The sequence below is a fragment of the Poecilia mexicana genome, unplaced genomic scaffold, assembly GCF_051168715.1.
Source record: "Poecilia mexicana isolate PSO_F unplaced genomic scaffold, ASM5116871v1 scaffold_2, whole genome shotgun sequence".
Lineage (NCBI taxonomy): Eukaryota > Metazoa > Chordata > Actinopteri > Cyprinodontiformes > Poeciliidae > Poecilia > Poecilia mexicana.
In genome coordinates, this window is record NW_028263371.1 from 55,014,873 (window position 1) to 55,039,342 (window position 24,470).

The 24,470-nt window shown below is 38.4% G+C and overlaps 1 protein-coding gene across 1 annotated transcript in view; it reads left to right on the top strand.

Moving 5' to 3' along the window:
* The first annotated feature begins 20 nt into the window (after positions 1-20).
* The window catches only part of dnah7 (dynein, axonemal, heavy chain 7), an 83,494-nt gene continuing 59,044 nt past the window's right edge, over positions 21-24,470 (top strand). Inside the window, exons 1-23 of the mRNA XM_014996066.2 lie at positions 21-92; positions 279-369; positions 447-606; positions 1,447-1,519; positions 3,169-3,349; positions 3,529-3,601; positions 4,219-4,344; positions 4,600-4,719; positions 5,440-5,614; positions 5,707-5,886; positions 7,000-7,272; positions 8,774-8,901; positions 9,168-9,246; positions 10,268-10,492; positions 10,574-10,720; positions 11,324-11,503; positions 11,584-11,724; positions 14,547-14,914; positions 15,479-15,665; positions 19,427-19,620; positions 22,241-22,580; positions 23,629-23,841; positions 23,918-24,027. Of these exons, the coding sequence (XP_014851552.2) occupies positions 21-92; positions 279-369; positions 447-606; positions 1,447-1,519; positions 3,169-3,349; positions 3,529-3,601; positions 4,219-4,344; positions 4,600-4,719; positions 5,440-5,614; positions 5,707-5,886; positions 7,000-7,272; positions 8,774-8,901; positions 9,168-9,246; positions 10,268-10,492; positions 10,574-10,720; positions 11,324-11,503; positions 11,584-11,724; positions 14,547-14,914; positions 15,479-15,665; positions 19,427-19,620; positions 22,241-22,580; positions 23,629-23,841; positions 23,918-24,027 (3,836 nt within the window). The remainder of the gene's footprint in view (positions 93-278; positions 370-446; positions 607-1,446; positions 1,520-3,168; positions 3,350-3,528; positions 3,602-4,218; positions 4,345-4,599; positions 4,720-5,439; positions 5,615-5,706; positions 5,887-6,999; positions 7,273-8,773; positions 8,902-9,167; positions 9,247-10,267; positions 10,493-10,573; positions 10,721-11,323; positions 11,504-11,583; positions 11,725-14,546; positions 14,915-15,478; positions 15,666-19,426; positions 19,621-22,240; positions 22,581-23,628; positions 23,842-23,917; positions 24,028-24,470) is intronic.

A 24,470-nucleotide genomic window follows, 5' to 3' on the forward strand; every position in this document is an offset into this window, starting at 1 on the left:
GAAAGTTTTTAACTTAAACAATGAGTTTAAAAAGGAAGAAACCTGATTTTGCAGATAACCCAGATGTTTATGTACATGCTCCAGATGTACAAGTAAGTGGGAGAAAACTGAATTATTAAGAAAATGTTTTTTTTCCCCAAGTTCATGCGATTCTGACGCTAAACAAGCAGTTTGACGTTATTTTTATGTCCCAATATTACATATCTTTGCTATGTTTTTGTAATTTGCTGTATTAATTAAAAAAAAAGAAAAGTTATTCACTAATATTCGTTGCTTAGTCCGGCAGCCAGGAGCCGTGGATTGAAGCAAAGCCTTCATTTTCCCTGTTTGAAGGCACGAATGAAACGACCGAAGCAGCACCTCCGGAAGGTAAATAAAATATGATTATAATTTCTCTAGCTTCGTATGAGATTGTTGGTGCATTTAGCTACACTGTTTGGCTGCAGGAGATGGAGCTGACAGCAGACCCAGCGGAACCACCAGCAAAGCTTTAATTGGGCTTTACCACAAACCTTTACCGATGAGGCTGCGCAGCTCCAGGGCGAACCGGGCGGATCAGAGGGAGCAGGACCGGAAACTGACAGAAAGTGTCGTGGAAACTTTGGGGTGAGCTTTCATCAGACTCCCATAAAAAGATCTCCGATTATTTCTACTCCATACTACGGAGGAGGATTATAACGAATAAGAATATTTTTATTATGATGGATAATGTAATGGTGAAATTTTTCTAAGATTTCTGATTTTTATTTCAAAATTCTCTGTTTTCTTTCAGGATTTTCACTTTTTCTCAGAATTAAATTTTTCTGTCTATATTCCGACTTGCATCTCAAATTTATTTTTCTCTGAATGTATTTTTCTCAGAATTTTGATTTTTTTTCTCAGAATTCTAACTTTAATCTCAGAATTAATTTTTTTCCCCAGAATTCCACATTTAATTTTAGAATTAGTATTTTACTCTCAGAATGATTATTTCTCAGAATTTTGACTTTTTTCCTCTAGATTCCAACTTTAATCTCTGATTCCTTTTTCTCTAATTTTTTTTGGGAAATTTTGACTTTTTCCTCAGAATTCAGACTTTAATCTCAGAATTCTAATTCTGTCAAAATCCAAATAAATTTCCAAATATTCTTGGGTGTATGTCAGTTAAGTAGTTAGCAAATGAAACTTATCACCTAGCTATTCCTTCCTTCTTATAGGGTTTGTAAATCTGCACTTTATACAAAACTGAAAGCCCCAAATGCATTTGGTAGATTTTTGTTTAAAGACTGTGTTTGCTTGATGGTGCAGAAACAATTTAAGCAATTCTAAATCTGAGGAAAAAAAAGTCAAATTAAATTTTTTCAGTGGCCCTAATCCTCTTCCATTGCATTTCTAGTATATAACAAGTTAATCACACCTCCAGTTTGTTAAATATGCCAATAATTAAATCATGTTGTCTGATTTCAGCCAGCGGGTTGCTGAGAGCGGCTCCACAGAAACTGGATCCTTCAGATTTACAGATGATGCCAAACGTGAATTGGTAAAAAAAATATATATATGTGTGTGTGTGTGTGTGTGTGTGTGTGTGTGTGTGTGTGTGTGTGTGTGTGTGTGTGTACACACCGTATTTTCCTCAATATAAGGCGCACCGGATTATAAGGCGCATAGAATAGATGCTACAGTAGAGGCTGGAGTTACGCTATGCATCCACTAGATGGAGCTGCACTAACGGGAATGCCAACAAAACAGTCCGACTCACTGGGCCAGGGCGTGGCCGGACGATGGTCACCCTTCTCCGTTCACGCAGAACGTGGTACTAAATGACCTGCAGACAACCTGATTCTAGACGGTCGGTAGGTAGATAGGTCAGTCAAACTTTATTAACAAACCAGCGTTCTGACAACTATCCCAGCATGCACCGCGCGCTTCTTCTTCTTCTACGGGCGAAAATGTAGTTGGCAGCTGCTTACTGTAGTTGCTAGACCTGTTGTGGCTCAATATGGCGCACTGTCGGCTTTTGAGGAAATTGAAGGTTTTTAGGTGCGCCTTATAGTGAAGAAAATACAGTACACACACACACACACACACACACACACACACACACACACACACACACACACACACACACGTTTGTGTTGCTATCTTTGTGGGGACTTTCCATTGACTTCCATTCATTTTACCTTTACCCTTTTCCTAACCTTAACCATCACATACCTAACCCTAACCAACCAAAACTCAATTCATACCTTAGCCCTAACTCTGACCCCTGACCCAAAAACAGGGTTTCCCCTCGTAGGGACCAGGCTCCGGTCCCCACGAGGAGCGATTGGTCCCCACAACGTAGTATATGTCAGGAAAATCGTCCCCACAAGGTATTACAAACAAACGCACACACACACACACATATATATATATATATATGTATATATATATATGTGTGTGTTTAAATATACAAATATATCAGTGTACCTGCTCTGCTTGTGCCATCAGTGGAAAAAATACCGAAGCTAACATCTGCAGTTTTCCTTATCTCTGCTCTTCAGCCAATCAGCATGAAGGAAAGTGCTTCTCCTGGATTGGCTGATTTATAAACATCAGCCAATAGTGTGTCAAGGAGCATTGTCATTAAAGCTGCTTACTTTGGATATAACACATTTTCTGGACGATAAATTGTCCCAGATAAATAATGACGTTGTTTTGAGACCATTTTCAGGCAGAATAATGGAGAGAAGACATAAATCGATATAAACGTGTCAATTTAACTGGCAAATTATTTCAGTTAATAATCTGCCAGTTAAATTTCCTTGTTTCATTAATAACAAGGGAAAGACATCTTTCCAATATTAAGGAGTTACTTATTTAAAATAGCCCTTATATTTTGCTGAAAAGTTACTTAAGTCAGTTTTGTCTTCTTTCATTTGCACTAGAAACCAGACCAAAAAAAGGTCAGATTTTGTGTTTTTGCAGTGTAATTGAGACCGACTGCATCTGTTTTTGTCTTCCAATTTCTGATATAAATCATCAAAATGAAAATTATTAAGCTTGTTTTAATCTATCATACGATTTATTGAATTATTGCGACAGGTTTAGATATTTTTTGAGTTATTTTTATTCTCAATGAACAAACATGTAAACTAACTCTTCCTAAGTTCACTGTGTGCTCCTGAACGCTGCGTTGTGTCCTGCCAGATGTTTAACTACTACATCCAGAGGGGCATCGGCCTGGTGAACCTGGCGCGTCTGCAGGACTCCTGGATGGACAACATCCATGCGCTGATCCCCTCCAAGCTGAGGCGCCTGAGCACATTGCTGGAGGAGCTGGATGACGAGACCAAGGCAGAATATCTGCAGAGCATCAGGGCTGCAATCCGTACGAACCCAATTATTTCCAGAAATAATGTAAATGAATGACAGGGGTTCGTTGATCCTCTCAGATTCATATGGATGAATCTGGATGAATGGCTGAATGTGTTTTGATTATAATCCATTAAGAAAAATCATGATTTTGTTTTTAAGTAGTGATTTAATGTCTGCTGTGTTTGACTGCAGTAACCAAAACCCTCCATGATCAGAGTGGAAAGGAGGCGGGAGCCGAGGAGGAGCTGCCCTCTCACAGACTGGAGTCAGTCCCTTCAACCTCCTAAGATGCTAATCAGATATTTAGTTTGTATCTAAATACTGAGCAAGAAAGTGAAATATTTAGCTTAGATTATGTTGTGCAAAGTGAGGAAAAACTGTTTCAAGAGCCAAAGAACCAGAGAAAGAATATATTCTTAATCAGTGTTTATTCGAATCTCTGCTCACTGATGGCAGTCAGGAGAAAGAGCCTTGAGCAGAACAGCTTACAGTTTTGTAGGGAGAGTTTCATTCCTGTCACATAGTTTGATAATCTACTTGGTTACAGAACAGATAGTCAGCACACGTATCTTCTTTCACTAGGGGAGTCAAGCACATCATAAGGATGCATAGAAGAAATAATTTCATTGGCCCGAGAAGTAGCTCAGAAGATATTCTCATGAGCACGTGTGTCACAAAAGAATCATAATACTGTTATGAACTGATTTAGTTAATAATCATAGTAACCTTAAAATTTTCCACCACACTTGCAAAATGCTACATAGCTTGACCTTGACTGCTTTCTGTTGCATTCAAACAACAAGAATAAACTGAAAACATTAGAAATGTGGTGATATTTGCATGAAAGTAAACGTATTTTCTCGACCGTCCCTCTGATGTCAGGATGAAAGTCGTGCCGAAGCCGTGGAATCGATCATTTATCCAGGCGAGGAGGAAGATCAGCCTAAACCTTCACTGCGTCACCCGCCCTTTGCTGCAAGTGGTGCTTCTGTGGTACGACTTGTACAAGTAGGTACAGCAGAAGCAAACAGGATGCAGATATTCATGTAATGTCTCCTCACACAGTTATCTATGTGAGTTTCAAACTCTAAACAGTGGTGTTTTTGTCTAAATGAACCGCAGTTTTCTTAAAAAGTAACACAAAATCTAGCAGGTTTTGTGTTGGAGCCACTGCCTCAGCATGCCACTGCTTCCACCGATCATGGCGGCTCTGGTGCAGCAGACTCTGTGTAATCAGCCTTTTCTTCACCAATCTGCTTTCAGAGACATCCGACTGATCGACGTGGCAGCGATCTGCTTCAATAAGAAGTTCATGGAGCTCTCTGAGTTTCAGCAGGTTGTTGCTAAACACATTGAGTTCTCCAAAAATTTCCTCCTGGAAAAGTAAGCAAGACTGACACAAAGTTAGATAATAACTCATCCAGCAGCAGTGAAATAAATCATTTCAAACACAAGGAAGAACGCAGCAGAGCTCCATGTTTACCCCGTATGTGGCCCCATCCGGCCCGCCGTGGATTCTCATGCGGCTCTTTAGGTCGCTTTGTGCTTAATTGTGATTTTATTTTTCACCTGCATACTGCCAACTGTTTATAAGTTCATCTAGCTTATAAACAGTGTAAGTACTTTGCCAAATTACATCAATCAGCCCCTTTACCTTTTCACAGAAATTTCCAAGGATTTCTAGAAAATTTCTGAGATTCCGCTTTTTCTTACAAATTTTTGACTTTTCAGATTCTTTGAGATTAATCTCAGAAATTTTCCAAAAGAAAAACTTGAACATTTCTGTGTTTGAAAGGTTTTAAATTTGCAAAAAGAATTAGACATTTTTAGAATAATCTCAGAAAGTTTCTACGAAAAAACCTTGGGAATTTCAGTTTTCAGAGTTTCAAACATCGAACATTTTTGACATTTGAAACTCAGAAAAAGTTTAAATTAAAATGTGTTTGTTTTTGTGGAAAATTCAATTTTTCTTGCAAATTTTTGAGTTTTTGAGAGTAATCAGTAATTTAAAAATAACACGTAAATTTCTGAGTTTGAATGTTTGCATGTTTGATGCACAATTTTAAATGATTAACATGTATTTTTTTGTTTGATTTTTTTTAGTTGGCTTTCTGACGTGCACAAGATTTTCTGTGTGCAAAATCTGCTGGTTTCTCTGAGCAAGAAAGGAAAACTCGAGTCTTTCTTAAACTCTGCAGCATCTCTGATGACGCTGCATCTGCAGAAACTGACGCTCAACTCATTGAGCGACTACACAAAACTCATTTCTATAAATATGGTACAATTTAACTTTTTATCTTTAGATTCTTTAATCTAAAGAATAAATGAAGCTGGTGAATTTAGTTTTAATTCCTGCCGTCTGTCACTCAGCATTCAGACAGAGCCAGAGGCACATCAGGCTTTATTCTGCATCTGGTCTTGGAAGACACTGAAATCAAGTTTGAGCCGGACTTCGCGACGTACGAGGAGGCGTTCATCAGCGTGTTTGAGCTCATGCTCAGTTCCACCAGCGATATTCCACGGGTCGAATCCACCCTGTTCCCCGAATGGGTAAGAATAAAACCACAAAGCCGGGTCAGTAAAACCTGATATGGTGGTTAGTTTTTACATACTGGAGCTGGATGATATAAGCATTTCATTATAGATAATTATTCATTTTATATTTATTTATTTATTTTTCATTTTTCATTTTGTCATAGACAATTCCGACAAAAAAAAAAGACAAATTGATGAACAATATTTACATTTGTCCAGAGAATGTATACAGTTTGTTTTGTTTTTTTTTAGTTTCTCCAACATGTAAAGTGATTTCTATTTTAGAAAATATTTTATTTATTTCTGTTTTAAATATCCAAAGTACCTCCAAACTGGTGGTGGGACCTTTCCCATTTTATCTGCTGTTTTTACTCCGTCCCGTTGTTTTTTTTAAATATATTTTTAAGAAGTTATAAGGCACAGTTAAAAAACATAAAACTGCTGCTGTGCAAGTTATGCAACAGGTTGTTGCTAGGCAACCAAAGAGCGAGTGAATGAGTTGATTCCACCAGCTTAGCTAGCCGGGAGAGGTTTAGCAGCTAAAGCCTGTCCTGTACCTACATCCCCCAGAATGCCGTGCGGTTCTGGATCGGAGTTCAGTGAAATTACTAAATATTCTATCAGATTTATTATCTATTGATCTATATAGTTCTCATGTGTCTTTGCACTTCTGTGAACTTTGTAACTGACAGCCATCTTGGCAAGCAGTTGCTATGGAGTTGCTATGACAACAATAAAGCCACAAGCCTAGAATTAGCCTTGTTCCCATCTAACTTATAAACAGTGTAAGTACATTGCAATTTGATCACATTTTTTATAGTATTACACCTCTGTAATACTAAGATGAATATCAGTGATATTTACTATAGTACTTAATACTGAACTAGCAAAAATGAGCTTAGCTAATGTCGCTTTTATCTGCTTGCTAAGACGGATATGTAGCCCAGGTGTTGTTACATGTACTTCCTCTGCCAGTCACCAGAACCTTGTTACTCACACAAACAGTTCATACATCATATTGATCATGTGTCTAGCGTTATATATGTGATTGATTTATTGTCCAGTCCTACCTATTGATGTCAGGGGACAGTTTGAGTCTAGCCTGAGTTCTTCCCCAATTTCTTTCAGGAAGAATCCAATGTTGGGAAAACCTTGAGACCCATCATCCTTCCAGAGATCATCGAGGCCCAGCAGGAGGAAGTACGCCGGGCGTTCTGGGCTGAGACGGAAAGCCCCAAAGAGCACGTCCACCTGTTCGACAAGTACGCCATGCTGGTGTCCAAGGAGGCGGAGGAGAAGGTCCAGAATTTCCTCAGTCAGCCGAAATCCTTCCAGGAAATCAAGGAGGAGGCCATCTACTACCAGGAGCTTGCTGATGAGATTCAGTACACATCATCCAAAGTAAGACCTGGAACATGAGCCGCCTTTTACTCAGTACATCACTGGCATCAGTCGTCCTGTTTGCAGCAAGTCAAAGTTTATCTACTGTGTCTTTTTAAAAATTGTCAATTGAGTTAGGTGAATATCTACTCAGTGATGGCACTTCTCACCTTTGGCATCCCCAAACACACTTAGGTTCCCCAAAGGATGCCAAAGCGGATTAAACGATGCACCTGTTTGGTCTGCTTTAATTCTATAAAGTCCAGTTTGTTTTAGGAGGTGTGAATGCTAATTGGACCAAAAACACAAACTCTAGTCCACCTATAAACCTTGGTATTGGCTTGGCTGAAATTAACTGTGGTGCGTTTCAAATGCATATGTGAACGGCAAGCGGACCAGAGACCGCTCCAAAAGCACGAGGTGGACTACACCACAGGGCATTCTGGGTAAATACAACCAAAACAAATGCATTAGACCAGTGTTAGAGGTTAGTGTTAGAGGGCGAAATGGCTCGGGGTTTTTTTTGTTTTTACCTAAGACAAAAGAGAAGTCCTACAAGCACTAAAATCTGATGTTACTCTATTTTTCTTTGCATTTATTGAAGCAGGAAGTTGTGCTCAGTGTCTTCTTCAGAGGTTTTTGTGTCATTTCCTCCAGTGTTTTTTTTTTTTGTTGTTTTTTTTTTTTTTTGGTGCAGCGCTCCCACAGGCGAGGAACTGCAGCAAATGAAAATGTAACAAATGTTGCAGTTTTGCCTACCAGACTATCAGAGCTGAAAACACACTTAGGCCCAGTCTTTTTGTTATATTTCTTACCAATGGGATTTCTAAAAATTAAAAATATTCTCTGTTATGCTGATGATGTCCAGATCTACCTACCACTCACACCAAATTTATTTTATCCAGCCTATATTTAACTGATCAAGTTGATTAATGCCTTAATCGCAGTAAGATAGAATAATTTTCATCAGGGTCAACCACACTGATGGTCTCTCTGGTCCTCTTTGTCCTTTTTTCCACATTTTTGTCTCTTTGCTGTCAAAACACGTTGATGTGACTTTGGATAGTGATTTTAAATTTGATTAGTCATTTTCTAGATTTTAAGTACAATCAAAGATTTTCTCCTTCTGAGGGACCCGGAAAGAGACATTAATGCTTTTAAATCTTCATGGCTTTATTATTTATTATTGTCCGACATCAGTGTCTGACCTCAACAATGATGTCCTAAACTAATGGTCAAATATTCCCAAAAACAAACTTCTAATCATTCTAGACACATTTCTTAGAAGAACTGAAGCAACATAGGCTTAATATTTAAAATGTGATTACGTTAAAGGTCATGTGTGTATAATGTGTGGTGATCCAATACTTTAGGCAACAGAGTGTGATTTTCATGTCCATCATTTGAAAAATGTAGCTTTAAAACTTTTTAGAAAAGCTAACAAAATGTATAATTGTCAATTTATCTGTCTAGAGATTTACTCTGGTCTTTGAGAACTGATTAATCATACTTTGGACTTCAGGTGGTGCGACTCGGCATGTTTGAGGTCCAGTCCCAGAAACTCCTCAGCTCTCTGGCCGAACGTGCGCTGGAGCTCAAGGAGAAACTGGCTATGCAGATGTTACAAGATCATCAGGAAATCAATGAAAGGTTTCTTGAAGGGCTTCACTGCTTTCCTGCTTCATCCTTTGTCTTTAAACACCAAATATTACCAAATATAGTTGGTCTAGTTTCTAGTGGAAACATCTTAGTACACTGGGAATTAAACAAAAGTAACTTACAAGTAACTTTTAAGCAAGACATGAGTTAGTTTCAAGTCAGTAATTCCTTAATATGAATTTTTAGAGAATTTGAAGCAGTGATGTTTCTGGTATCAGACACTTCCACCAGAATAACGGATCTTTTCTAACTGACAGGCTCTGCAAAGAGTTTGAGAAGATTTCAGAGATGGCCCTGAGTACGCCGCCTGACACTCTGAAAATGGTGGAGCTACAGGTGATTTTTTGTTTCCTGTCACACAGCAATAATTACACTGTCCTGTCAGTAAATTAAGCTTGAAGGTTTTTTACTTAATAGTTTACCTTACGTCTGAATAGTGGCTTTTTAGCTTGTAAAAGTATACTTTATTTTGTTTTAATATTGTTTTTGAAGATTTTCATTTAAAGGGGAACTGTGATGCAAAATTTTCTTTTTGCATGTTTTTATGCTTCCATTTGTGTTTCTTCTGCCTCTAAAAATATTCTAAGCACTTAAAAAAACACTCAGCTGCTTTTTAGCAATAGTGGCTGGAAAATGAGTCGTTTCAAAAACCTCCAGAAGATAACAAATCAGAAGGCACTGCCCCGTTACCTAGCAACCACACAGAATTCCACCTGTTACCTAGCAACCCACACAGAATTCCACCTGTTACCTAGCAACCCACACAGAATTCCACCTGTCACGTAGCAACCCATACATAATTCCACCTGTCACCTAGCAACCCATACAGAATTCCACCTGTTACCTAGCAACCCATACAGAATTCCATCTGTTACAACCCTAGCAAAGTCCAGTCAATATGTTTGGTTTGCTGTATGCACCATACAATGGCTGCTGGAAAGGCCAAAGTGTTTTGTTATTGACTTACCATCCAGAAACCACTTGCTGCATTCTTGTTGGCTGTGCAGGAGGTTCTACTAATGCTTTTCAGACGTGCAGTGGCATAACTGTGAATCTGTTTGCGGCCATGTAATCATTGAGTTGGGGGGCGTGGCCAGCAGCAGCTTACTTGCATTAAAGTGACAGAGTCCAAAAACAGCTAAAATCTCATTATCTAACAATGATTCTTTGCCAAGAAATGTAATGAACATGTTTTGTTTAGACCATACATCAATCCTAACCCATTTGAGGAAGCATAAGAGGCCGTCTTTAACTAATTCTATGCTAGTGTCTCAAAACAGTAACAGAAATCTATCAGTTTGTTTTTAACGTCTGTACCTGTTAACTGTGCCGATGGTTCCCCTGCGTCTCTCTGCAGGCCTACGTCCAGAAGATCATAGAAACAGATATGCCTGTGCTGGAGCAGCGGCTGGCTGACTCCAACAAGCAGCTCTGCGACCTGATGGACTTTGTCACTCTGTCGCCGGAAGACCTGGAGCTCAACACCCGAACTGTCCACTGGTTCCAGCGCATGCCCGCCGTGTTTGAGGAACACCAGCAGATTATCGATGAGAAGACGGAGCTTTACCAGAACGCACTCAAGGTCTGCTTGAAGCTGAGGAGGGTTAATGACGGATTTACTGAAGGTGAAACGATAAAACGCTGTTTGGTTTAATCGTTGCAGCTGCAACGGGAGCGTTTCATGGACGAGCTGGTGGGCTACAACATGCAGATGAAGGAGTTTCTTGGTTATGGTGAGTTGGCGGATCTCAGCAAGTACCTGAAGAAAGCGCAGACGCTCAACGCCAGGCTGGACATGGCCAGTGACAAGGTGCAGTAGGACCAAGGATGGAGATTTTATGGCTCTTTCAACTTATTATTGCAAAAACACACATTTTTACATTTTTGTCTAGTTTTTACTGCAAATATCTTGAATGAGACTAAATTAAAAGTAAGTTTTCAGCAAGATATATCAGCTTATTTTATGTCAATAATCCTTGAATGGTGATAAAAAGAAGCAGATTTTGCTCCCTTATAGATGGGACAAATTTCTTCTAAGTGAAATAATCTGCCAATGGAACTTTTTAAATCAATATACTAGAATTACTGACTTAAAACAAGCTCTTACATCTTCTATAGAAGTTACTTGTAAGTTTTGTTTTATTTAAAGTGTACTAATATGTTTCCAGTAGAAACTAGACAAAATTACTGGGAAAGATTTGGTGTTTTTAGTGCAAGTGGATTCACATGCTTATATTTTTTTTTTACCACCAGAGGGCAGCATTGGATCTGAAACAGCGTTTTAATCATCTTTGTTTTCATTTGTCATCCCAAAATATACCAGGAATCCTTTTATTTATCAGTTTTGTCATTTTATTTTCTAAACGTTTAATCATTTCTGGTTTGTCCGTTTCCTTCGTCTCGCTCTGAGAAGATTAATGACCTCAACATGGAAGAGGAGGCCTTCGGCTGGCCCGTGTCCCAGTTTCCGCAGCGGAAACAGATCCAGGACGGGCTCACGCCGTTTCTGCGCCTGTACGAAACGTCGTTTGAATTCCTGCAGGACCATGACAAGTGGCTCCACGGGCCGCTGTCCGGGGTCCCTCCAGACAAGGTACCGAACGCACAAAGTAACGATCACATGACTTTAGTATTTTAATATTTTCAGCCCTAATAAAAACTGTTTTCCTGCAGGTGGAGGGCGATGTTGGGAACTACTGGCGCACGTTGTACAAGCTGGAAAAAGGTTTCTCTGAAGTTCCCAATGCCCTGAAGATAGCCAAGATCGTAAAGTCTAAAGTGGAGAGTTTCAAGGGGCACATCCCCATGGTGCAGGTAGAGACCGTAAAAAAACAGTTAATCCTCTGGCCAGGCACGTGCAGAGGGGGGTCTGGTGGGGCTTGAGCACCTGCCCCTTTTGCTCCTTGCCCCAAGTGCCCTTTTGGTTTATTTATTTATTTTTATTTATTTATTTATTAAGGTATTATTTCCTAAGCCCTCTTCTGACACATAATAACATGTACTAAAATTATTTGTTTTTTTGTTGGGTTTTTTTTGTACAACATAATAAGCCCCTGTCACCTTGTTACCTTTGACCTTTTGCCCGTGACGCATGACGCAGTTTCCTCGAGCGGTGAGATAAGGCGGCTAACTGGAGCTGAACGTAGAGAACGTTCCAGATTACAGATCAGTTTTTGGTGAATTATAAAAAAACATTTTTGGTGAATAAAGTGGAGCAGACCTGCTGCTTGTCAGATGACGGAAAACGTTGAAGTCTCGTTTCTGCTTCAGCGGTTTAAGCAGAGAGGTAATGAAATACAACAGACACTGACAGGCCTCTGTCTGCCTTTCTCTGAAGAACTACTGAGGGGAGGAGACAGCCAGGTGAGGAAAATCTGTTCTTACCTATCGATCAGTATTTTTATCATACAGACATTAGGCGTTGTTGTTGTGCTATTAGCTAGCTGCTAGCTAACGACTTTGCTAGCAAAGCCAGATAACTGAAAAGCTTCTAACCTGTATCGTTAATGATATCAGTCATTCTTCAGTATTGCTTATGCAATAGGGGAACATCGCCCATCCAAAACCTTTCATCTCCATAATGGATAAATGTTTTCTAATTTCCTTTGCTGCATAATGTACATTGCATTTATTCTAGCTTTAGGTAAATGTATCTTGAAGGAAAATAGCACTTAAATAAAAGTCCAACAAGGATTCATTTAGAATTAAAAATAACTCACCCTGAATTACCGTGATAGATATAATGTATGTAATAAAAGTCATTAATGAAGGGGAAAAAACTCAACCAGACTTTAAGTTCATGGTCTGGTTTGCAGAGTATACAGTTAAATTTTTTTTCCCCAATTATTGAATGGAAAAAACAAAACAAAAACTAACCTCAGTTAAGTAAAATAAAATTGTAATTAAAACTTTTGGAATTGTAATGATTCATTTTTTAAAACAAAAAGTTTATAAAAACTTTTTAAAAACTTAAATAACTAATTTTTGTCTTGTGGACTTGAAAGGTTATTTGCCAAACAAACTTTTCTTTGCACACATCAGAAATCTTTTGTTGCGATTTTGGGCCCACGACGTTATGTGAGAATCACAAGCAAAAACTTAGATTAGCAAGAAAAGATTTATGACATGCACAAATAAGTTTGTTTTGCAAAAAATAAATTCACTTCATGAGACAAATATGTGTGATTTTAATTTTAAAAAGTTTAAGCAAAACTCAGTAGCCTTTTTCATGGTGACATGCATTAAAAATTCAATATTTGCTTTTGTTTGTTTTTTTCTTTTTTCTGCAGTTCCACATTAAGTTTGATGCAGCTCTGCTTTCCTGAATGGACCATCTTCATCTCCACTGCAGCAAACAGGCAGCTCTGTTTTATAGATTACAGTCCACTAAAAGGTTGCATTGTGCCCTTGTTTATATTTTTAATAGTGTAATTCTGTAAAGACAAAATATGTCTGGTGGTCTAGCTCTGATTTACAGATCCTGCTAAATTGCGGGTTTGAATATTGCAATACTTTCCTATAACAAAATAGACCTGCAGAAAGAAATTACTAATAAAATATCTTACATATGCATAGTTGTATGTTCTATACAGAGAATTTCCTTAACTTTGATTGTATATCTCACAATTTTGTAATTTATCATTGTTTATTAAACTCTGAAAGTTGTGTGGCTTTGTTAATATTCTGTCCTAGAATCCGGTTAGATGTGCCCTTTTTTTTTTTTTGATCACCTGCCCCTTTAGTGGTCTCTGCACGGCCCTGCCTCTGGTACTTACAACATGTATCACAGCCCTTATAGATAGAAAGAAAAGAGCAAGTTTCTGATAAATTTCCTGAAAATCTTCTAACAAAAAATGTGTAAATTTATGACTTTAAAAAGTCAAATATTTGTGGGAAAATAAATAACATTTTGAGATTAATCCAAACATTTTTTTTAGAAAAATATGGAAATTTCTGAGATCAAAAAGTCAAAAAATTGCAAGAAAAACAAATGGTGTGATTCATTTCAGACACTTTCTAGAAAACCATGGAAATTACTGAGTTTGTAAAGTTAAAAAATTGCAGAAAAAATGAAATTTTGAGGATTATCTCATAAATTTTGTATAAAAACGTGTTAATTTGTGAGTTCAAAAGTTCAAAATTTGCAAGAGAAAAATGAAATTTTGTGAACAATTTTGAAAGTTTTTGAGGACTAATGTGGAAATTTGAGTTCAAAAAGTTTAAACTGCAAGAAAAAACTTGCAAAACTTAATCTGAAAATAAAATTTTCACATTTTGAAACCTCAGATTTAAAAGTTTTTTATAGTAAATTTATGAGCTTAATCTATTTGGAAAATATTTCCAAATATTTTCTTGCAAATTATTTACTTTAGGAACTCACAAATGTTCAAGTTTTTTTCTAGGAAATATCTCATTTTTTTCTAGCAAAACTTCAACTTTTGGCACCCCAAAACTTCCTTGTTCTACAAAATTTCTGAGATTAATCTCAAAATGTGAATGTTTTTTGGCAGAAATGTACTTTTTCTTTTTATTTCTTATCTACAGTGGCCCTAATTCCACTGGGGCCTAATATTTGCTGTGTCGTAGCCTAAATAGCTGACATTTCTGTGCTGCTGGGGATCTCTGGCGGAGTGTAGGTGCTGTGCAACCCGGGGCTGCGGACCCGCCACTGGGACGCCATGTCGGAGCTGGCCGGCTTCTCCCTGCACCCGGCCGACGAGCAGGCCTGCGTGGCTCAGTACCTGTCCCTGAAGCTGGAGGAACACCTGCCCAGCTTCGACGGCATCAGTGAGGCGGCCAGCAAGGAGTACTCTCTGGAGAAGGCCCTGGAGAAGATGGCCGGCGAGTGGACGGACATAGAGTTCACCCTGCTGCCCTATCGGGAGACGGGCACCCTCATCCTGTCGTCCGTGGAAGAAGTCCAGCTGCTGCTGGACGACCACATCGTGAAGACGCAAACCATGAAGGGCTCACCTTTCATCAAGCCCTTTGAGGCACAGATACAGTAAGAAACAAAATGGCTGCCCCCCACTTCTGAAGAAAATCCCTGTTGGTCCAGTGCTGCGTTTCAGTTCTGATCAAAACTGGGAAATTCCAACTTCAAAGCAGGAAAAGTCAAAAGTGACGCCCCTCAAAGTCAGATTTCCCACCATAAAACTGGGAGCAGCTCAGACTATTCGCAGTTGCAACTCATAGGGCCAACTTTGCATTTCAATATGGCCGCTCCTCGCCTCAGCAGCAGTAAGATGTAATGGAAACATGTTAATTATATAAAATCAGTGCTACATGTAGCACCTGCAACTCTAAACTGAACAAATTAAACGCATTTCACATGGACTGTTACTCTTTACTGTTCCGGTACGACGACGCCATCTTTGTTTCTGGCTCCGTTAAAGGATGACCAGTGGTGCCCTCTGCTGGATGGTGGCCAAAGTACAACTTTAAAAGAAGATCTAATGTGACGTTTTTAGCTCATCGATTGGAACTAATTTGAATCTAATCGACAATTGTAAGTTGATTAATTATTAGCATCCCGAGGTGTGAGTCCCGTTTTTCTGCTTCATTTCAGGGCGTGGGAGGGCAAGCTGCTGCTCCTGCAGGAGATCCTGGACGAGTGGCTGAAGGTGCAGTTCGTCTGGCTGTACCTGGAGCCCATCTTCAGCTCCCCTGACATCATGGTGCAGATGCCTGAGGAGGGCCGGCGCTTCACGGCCGTGGACAAGACATGGAGGGAAACCATGATGCAGGTTTCCCAGGTGAGCTCTTCCTTCCTGTGTTTCACTTTTTACAGCTCTGTGGAGAACAGATGTTAGCAGATGAGTTCCACCCAGAACTACAGCAGAAATCTGGACCACGATCCACAAATTCTAAGAAAACGGTTTATTTGAAAAAGAAACCAAATGACAACTGTTACGTACAAATGTGTATTTGTGACATTGTAGATAGAAAGAAAAACCAGAAGTAAATTTTCTGTCCAAAAAAAAGAAATTTTTACATTAGTCTCGGAAGTTTTTCAGAAAAAAAAGTCAAAAATTTGCTAGAAAAGAATTCAGATTTTCATTTATTTATTTATTTATTTATTTATTTATTTATTTATTTATTATTTATATTAATCTCAGAAACTTTATGGGGGAAAAACCTCAGAAATCTCAGAGTTAGAATAGTCAAACATTTGCTAGAAAAACCATAAAACTTAAAACTTTTGAGATTAATCTTAGAAATTCTTGAGAAATAATTTGGAAAGTTTTTTCTAGCAAATTAGAAACTTTTCAATTTGTGAGTTTAATTTCAAAATTTCTGAGCTTTTTCTAGAAAATGTGTAACTTCAAATTACAGTGCCGTATTAGGGCCATTGAAGATAGGAAAAAAATTTCCGCCAAAAAATATCTGAAATTTTAAAGAAAAAACACAATGAAATTGTACATCGATTCCAAACATTTCTGAGAAAATTATTTCAAAATTTCTGAGTTAGAAAAGTGGAAAATGTACTATAAAAACTTTAAAATATTTTCTAGACAAAAACAGAGGTTAAAAAATACAAAATGAAATGAGACTAGTGCTCGGTGTGTTTAAAGACTTGAAATCAGTTTTTTGTAAAAATGTATTTATCTTCTTGTTGTTTAAATCATGATGCAAAGATCAGCAGAATCCAGACCATAAAATTAAAAATAATCCCAGCTTCATCCAACATCATCATCAAAACCTGATTTTTCCTAAACTGCCATCTTCAGTTCGGCCACCAGGAGGAGCTCAAGACCCACGGATCCTCAGATACATTAACTCTTTTTTTGTCTTCTGTAATAATTTTATTTAATTTTCAGCTGGTTGTTTTATGGTGTTGTGCTCACCTTTATGTTTTCTCCTCTCAGCTTATAGGAAATAAACGACAAATCGTTCCAGAGCATATTCATGCACAGCAGCAAAGGATATTTAGTGAAACAGTTTCTCTGCACCCTGAATTAATAAGCCACATTTGTCCCATATGTGGTTTGCATATCTGCTGAAATGCTTTTACCTCAGAGTTTCCCACTCTCTGTCCTCCACCAAAGCCATCTGTTCGGTGCATAAAAATGACATTATCACACATAATACCATGTTATCCATTCAGTGTGCTCATGAATAGCTCCTGCTGGCTCCCTGAATATAAAATTAGACCCATTATTACATTGTCCTCTCAAAGAATGGGCCAAAATCATAAGCATGATGAGATTTATGAAAAGATGGAATCATACTTCATCAATCAGACACACTTTGCTGGAATAATGGTCTGGCCTTTGAAGCCCAATCAAATCACTCTTTTTTTTTTTTTTTTGGTGTTTGCGACTGAGCCGGATCGCTTCATTTAGCCTTTAAAACATCTGACTCTTTCACTGATTATTGTCTGATTAAAGACAAAAACCTCCTATTCTCTGCTCTTAATCTTCTATTTTTATTGTCGGTTGTATTGTTGTATTTTATGACTACAAGGAATCAAGAGAAATCATATTATAATTACATTATATATTATTTTACCATTAAAAGGTAAAATTACTGACTAAAACCCCCCAAAAGTTTCATTTCATGTTTTAACATCATTCACTCAATACTCTGCAAAAATATAAAATCTTACCAAGTATTTTAGTCTAGTTTATGGTACAAATGTAGACTTTAAATAAGACAAAACTAACTTACCAGTATCTTTTCAGAAAGATATTGGAGCTGTAAAGTAAACATAAAGTAAATAATTTCTTTATGTTTATGAAAAAATTTCTAGTTCAACCAGTGCTGATTTCTGGGCGAAATGGGCAACTGCCCAGGGTGGAATCCAGTTAGGGGCGGCAGTAGAGCTAATATCAGCAAAAACACAGAATCTTACCAAGTATTTTTGTTCTGGTTTCTAGTGTAAATATCTTAGAACAATTGGAATAAGGTGCCTAAACTTTTCAGCAAAATAATGATTAAATAATTTTTGAATATTGATGAAACATACTAGTTCCACTGGCAGACTTTTTCACTTATAACAAGATGTTTTCTCGTGATATAAGTGGAATAATTTGCCAGTGGAACTAGAACTTTTAAATCAATATTCAATAACTGGCTTAAAACAAGCTGTCTCATTGCTTAAAGAGACAGTAATCATTTTGTATGTAAACTTCTGATTTTGAAGACATTCATAAATAAATCTCTGACACATTCTCTCACTGATTATTGCAAATACATATCAAATGTATTGATCAGTGTTCCAGTTATTATGAATCAAAGGCGGCTCTAAACAGGTGGATTAGTCCTTTAATCTTAGCAGTGTTCTTCAGGTGACAGAAGGCCGACTTTGTAACTGTCTTTATGTGACTCTGAAGGCTCAGGTCAGAGTTCATCACTACACCCACATTTTGACATAGTTTAGATCACAAGTTTCTAGTTGTAAAAGTGTGGTGAATTTTAATTTAAATCCTGTAATATGGATAATTTAGTTGAACAGAAACTGAAGCTTGTTGATTTTAAACTCTGACAGACAAAATAAAACACAACTCTCTATATGTAAGTTTTAGTAGAACCTTTTTTATATTTTATTAATAAAACAGGTCTTCAGTAGATTACAATAGGCAACGCGCACTGCCTCTTTAACTTGACCTTTCACCCTACAGAAGACACTCCCTTCATAAAACAATGCTGTCTCGCTGCGACTTGAACCCACAATCCCCAGCTCCGGAGGCTGATGCCTTATCCATTAGGCCACTGGGCCAACACAACATGGACATCAGAAATCTGACCTTTTCATAACTGATTCTACATATGGCCTGTTTTTTTTTTCTTTTTTTTTTGCTTAAATAATATAGAAAAAGTATTTTCAAAAAGTGGTTTGTATTTTAATCAACCTTTCTGTGAGTTGTATGATGGAGTATTAGGGCCAGGTTAGAAGATTTCTTTGTTTAATAGGAGAATAAAGTTGGGCTGCACCTAACTATTAAAGAAGAAGTAGTTTTAATGAGAAAAAGATTCTGACGTAACCAACTGAGTTTGGAAATATAAACTCCTGCATCTGTTAAAAGATGAAGTATTTCCTTATTGGTAAAACTTGTACCAACGTATTCCTTCACAACATTCATCATTTAATGTGTTTTTTTGTTGTTGTTTGTCATGTTGGAGTTCTCATAAAATCACTACATCATCCTCTGTACTGTGGTAATATTAGAACCTCGTCCTTGTAATGAAAATAAATAAAAATTGTATCCTGGCTGCTCCCTGTAGAGCTGACCTGAATTCAAAGTCCAAATAAACAGAAGTTGTAAAACAAGCGCATCAAACAAGATGGCCGCCCTGGATGCACTGACATTTATTTTAAGTGAAAAAAAAACAAACTTTTCCAAAAAATAAATCTTTAAAAAACAAAGAAATTGATAAGATCTGAAACTGCACTATAAAAACTCCTGTTTCTGCTTCTTTTTAACCTGGAACCTTTGATCTGCAACATTAAATCCTTTAATCCTTCACAGTCTCTGGTTGAAGAAAGCCATGGTCACTTCTGTTTCTGTTGCAGGACAAACATGTTCTGGCTGTGGTGGAGGTTGAGAGAATGCTGGAGAAGCTGAAACACTCAAACGAGTTCCTGGAAAGTATCCTGAAAGGCCTGAATAACTACCTGGAGAAGAAACGTCTCTTTTTCCCTCGATTTTTCTTCCTGTCCAATGAAGAACTTCTGGAGATCCTCTCAGAGACCAAAGACCCCACAAGGTACCAGCTGTAGCTTTAATTTTATTAATGACATCAGTCTGGGTGTGTAGGCAGACAAATCCTGCCTAAAAGTGACCCGTTATGCTTCTCTGAGCAAGATGGTCTATACAAAACATGTTCATTACATTTTTTGCACAAAATCATTCTTAGATAATGAGGTTTTAGTTGTTTTAGGGCATCTTTTCACTTTAAATCCAAATAAGCTGCTGCTGACCACGCCCCCTGACTCAATGTTTACACTCCCACATTTAAATGGCTGTGAACAGATACGCAATTATGCAACCGCTCATCTTTGAAAAACATTAGTGGAGCCTCCCGCACAACCAACAAGAGTGCAGTAAGTGGTTCCTGGATGGTAAGTTAACAACAAAACACTTTGTCTTTTCTAGCAGCCATTGTACAGCGCCTACAGCGGTAAAACCAGTTGACCAAACGGGCTGAAGCTCGGCTGGGGTTGCTAGGTAACCGGCGGAACTCCGCTAGGGTTGCTAGGTAACTGCTCGAATGTAACTTAACGATCAGGAGGTTTTTGAAATGGCTCATTTTCCAGACACCAAAAAAGATTAACTTTTTGGCAAAAAAATAGTTTGATGGTTTTCCAGTACTTGGGCTGTTTGTAGAAGCAATAGAGGCCAAAGGAAGTACAAAAATGTGCAAAAAAAGTAATGAACTTTGACCCTGACTGAGTTTCGTAGAGCTCTAAAGAAGAGCTTGGTGTAAGCCTACTTCCAGTTGTCAAGCGTGTTTTATTTAGGATATTTCCCAGTTTCACAAGTCTGTTAGTAAGAAGAGTTCGGCATGCAAGAACCCAAAATCTTACCAAGTATCTTTTATTTAGTTTCTAGTTCAAATACAAAGAAGACAAAACTGACTTACATTTACATTTTTCCCATAAATGAAACAATCTACCAGTGGAGCTAGTAATTTTTCATAAATATTAAGAAATTATTTACTTAAAACAAGCTTCTGTTTCTTATTGATAAGTTAGTTGTAAGTTAGTTTTGTCTTATTTCAGGTGTGCTAAGATATTTGCACCAGGAACTTTACAGAACTAAACAGTGTGGTTCATAAAACTGAACCAGAAAATGCAGGTAACCAAAAAATAATTAGTATGTTTTTCACATGGTACCATATTTGTGTAATAGCTTTCACCTTTAATAAATGAAATCATAATTGAAAAATCAGCTTTTTGTATTTACTCTGGTTATTTTTATTTGGATGATCTAAAGTGAGAAAAAAAAGAAGCAAGAACAGAATTCAAAGGTGTGGAGGGTGGAAATGGAAACACGGCGAGGTATAAAACCTCCTGTATCTCCATAATGCTTCTCCATAAACTCTCCACAGTAATCCACCCTTATCTAATTTCACAGGGGAAATCCATTTAGTAGATTGTGATTCCAAACAAAAGATGCTTTAACCTTTCATACTCTCCATGCTATTTCAATTTCCGCTTCCTTTTCACTCTGCAATCCCTCAATCTCTGTGCAACTGGCAGGAATTTTTCATTATGTCAGCGCAGACACAAAGCCAGCAGTCCGCTCCGTAAGACGTGGATTTCTGCCGTTTGTGTTTGTGTCACACACAGATGGTGGTTAATATTAGAGAGACTGTATTAGTTTTGGGCGGATGTTTGTCAGATTGGTCACCGGCTGCAGTTTTATACCATCAGTTTTCTACAAACACCTGCAACACATGCAGGGATGCAAGTGATGTTAAAAAAGCAGAGAAATACATTAAATTTAGGGGTTTTTAACACCTGATAGTCCAGAATTGGGTCAAAATTGCAACATTTGTTACATAGTTGCTGTTGTTCTGCATTTGGACCTTTTGAAAAGCCTGTTCACACTGAAAAAACACCAAATCTTTATTTTATTTTTGGTCTATTTTTTAATGCAAATATCTGAGAACGCTTGAAATAAAACAAAACTAATTTAGAAGCAACTTTTCTGCAAGATACAGGAGCTTGATTTAAAAATAAGTCCTTCATAAAGATGTTCTAGTTCCACTGGCAGATTAACTTAAAAATTTCTCATGTTATAAGTGAAAAAATCAGCAAATAATCTTACCAGGTATTTTTAGTCTAGTTTCTGTTCAAATATCTTTGTGCATTTGAAGTAAGACAAACCAACTTATAAGTAAGTTTTCAGCTAGATATAAGAGTTTGTTTTACATAAATAATTTCTTAATTTTGATTTAAAAAAGTTAAACATTTTTACACTTAAAGCAAAACAGTTTTCCCATATAATAAGTGAAATAATCTGCCAGTGGAGCCAGTACACCTTCATCAGTATTAAGGAATTACGGACATAAAACAAGCTCCTATGTATGTCTTGCTGAAAAGTTACTAGTAATTTAGTTTTGTCTTATTTCAGGTGTAATAACAAATTTGGTCTTTTTGAAAATAGACCAAAAATACTTGGTAAGATTTTCTGTTTTTGCAGTGTAACACCTGATTTTGTGTAATTATCTAATTTCACTTTATTTATCTTTCTTCCTCTGATGTTTCAGTTTGTTTACTCAAGTTAAACTAAAAATCATTAAAACATAAATGACTGATAGTTATGAGTCTCTGTAATGGGCCGCTCTCGCCCTCTCTGTGTTGTGTTGCTTCCTGCACCAGAGTGCAGCCCCATCTGAAGAAGTGCTTCGAAGGCATTGCCAGTGTTGTGTTCACCGAGGTTCTGGACATAACGCATATGAAGAGCAGCGAGGGAGAAACGGTGCAGCTCCTGGACATCATCTCCACCTCCAAAACCAGGGGCCAGGTGGAGAAATGGCTGCTGGAGCTGGAGAACGGCATGATCGTGTCCCTGCAGAAGGTCATCGGAGACGCAATCACGGCTTACCCAAATGAGAAGAGAACCGACTGGGTCCGCGCCTGGCCGGGTCAGACGGTGCTGTGTGTCTCACAGGTCTACTGGACCAAAGACATCCATGAAGCTCTGGCTTCAGGACCGGAGGTGATCCGCTCCTTTCTGTCTTTGTTCCCAACTGTTAGCTTCAAGTTTACCTGTGGTGGGCACTGCTAGCTAGAAGGTTAGCTGCTATCGCTTTAAAGGCGACCGATTATGCTTCCTTGAAAAGGTTATGTTAAATCCATGGGCGATACAGAACATGTTCACTACATTTTTTTTTCAAATAATCATTCTTAGATAATTACATTTTAGCTGTTTTAGGGCGTCTCTTATCACTTTAAATCCTAAAAAGTTGCTGCTGGCCACATCCTCTAACTCAATGTTTACACTCGCATGTGAAAATGGCTGCAAACAGACGTGCAGTTATACAACCGTACATCTTTGAAAAGTAGAAGTGGAGCATCTTGCACATGTGTAAACACTTGTCTTTTCCAGCAGCCAGTGTACAGCGCATAGAGCTGACCAAAAGTGCTGGAGCTCTCCTTGGGTTGCTAGGTAACGGGTGGAACTCTGCTGGGGTTGCTAGGTAACGGGTGGAACTCTGCTGGGGTTGCTAGGTAACGGGTGGAACTCTGCTGGGGTTGCTAGGTAACGGGTGGAACTCTGCTGGGGTTGCTAGGTAACGGGTGGAACTCTGCTGGGGTTGCTAGGTAACGGGTGGAGCTCTCCTTGGGTTGCTAGGTAACGGGTGGAACTCTGCTGGGGTTGCTAGGTAACGGGTGGAACTCTGCTGGGGTTGCAGAACAAAAATGACCCAACCGTCCGAGGCCAAAGTTTGAATAATTTGAGATACAGTGTGAAAGAAAACCGCAGCAGCTGAAATGTTTCAACTTTGGTCCCGAATCGAACAGAATCTACAGAACTATGAGGTGTGAAAAAAGGACTAAGGGCAAAGTGACAAATTAACTGCGCTAATAGCACATTAGCTAATGCCCACCACTGCTGATATGGTTGAATTTTATCTTCTTAATACTATTAGTAATAAACTCTGCCTGTGTTGTAGTGTGAAGATGGAGCTGCAACACGACTTTAACATGAGTGAAAAGCTTTGAGAATCTGTCTTGGTGACGTTTTTCCTGCTGCCTCTGCCCAGGCCCTGGAGGCCTACCTGCAGCAGAACAACAGGCAGATCGACGACATCGTGGCTCTGGTTCGGGGGAAGCTGTCCAAACAGAACCGGGTGACCCTGGGAGCCCTGGTGGTGCTGGACGTCCACGCCCGCGACGTTCTGGCCACGCTGGTCCATAAAGGCGTGCGTGACGAAAATGACTTTGAGTGGCTGAGCCAGCTGCGGTACTACTGGGTGGTACGTTGAGCACAGCTGGGGCTTTCTGATTGGCTCATGGGAGAAACTCAGTGGATCCGATTTCCAATCTGTGCAGGAGAATAACCTTTACACCAAGATGATCAACGCTGGTTTACCGTACGGCTACGAATACCTGGGCAACACTCCGAGGCTGGTCATTACTCCACTGACTGACCGCTGCTACCGGTAAAAATAGATCAGGAAAACTCTCTGGTTTTTAACGGAGTGTTGGGGCCACGCTAAGAAATTAAAAAATATAAAATTACTGTAATAAAGCCATAAAATGACCTCACGCTCTTAATATTATGATTTTATTTTCAAAATATGACTTTATTCTTCTATTATTTCAACTTTATTCTCATAATATTCTTGTAATATTATGAATTTATTGTCTGAATGTTATTTATTTATTTCTTTATTTAATTATTAACTTATTTATGTTTTAGGATTTCGTTGGTGTTTATTTGACAGTAGGTTGACAGGAAGGAGAGTGACATGTAAGGTCACCTGGCCGGGACTCGAACCCGCGCTGAGGTCTAGACGTGTCGCTTCGCGTTTCTTCGTTCGGCCCCAGCGCTCCGTCGTCCTGCTTGACTATTTATCTGTCCGCTAAAATCTTTGTTTTGTAT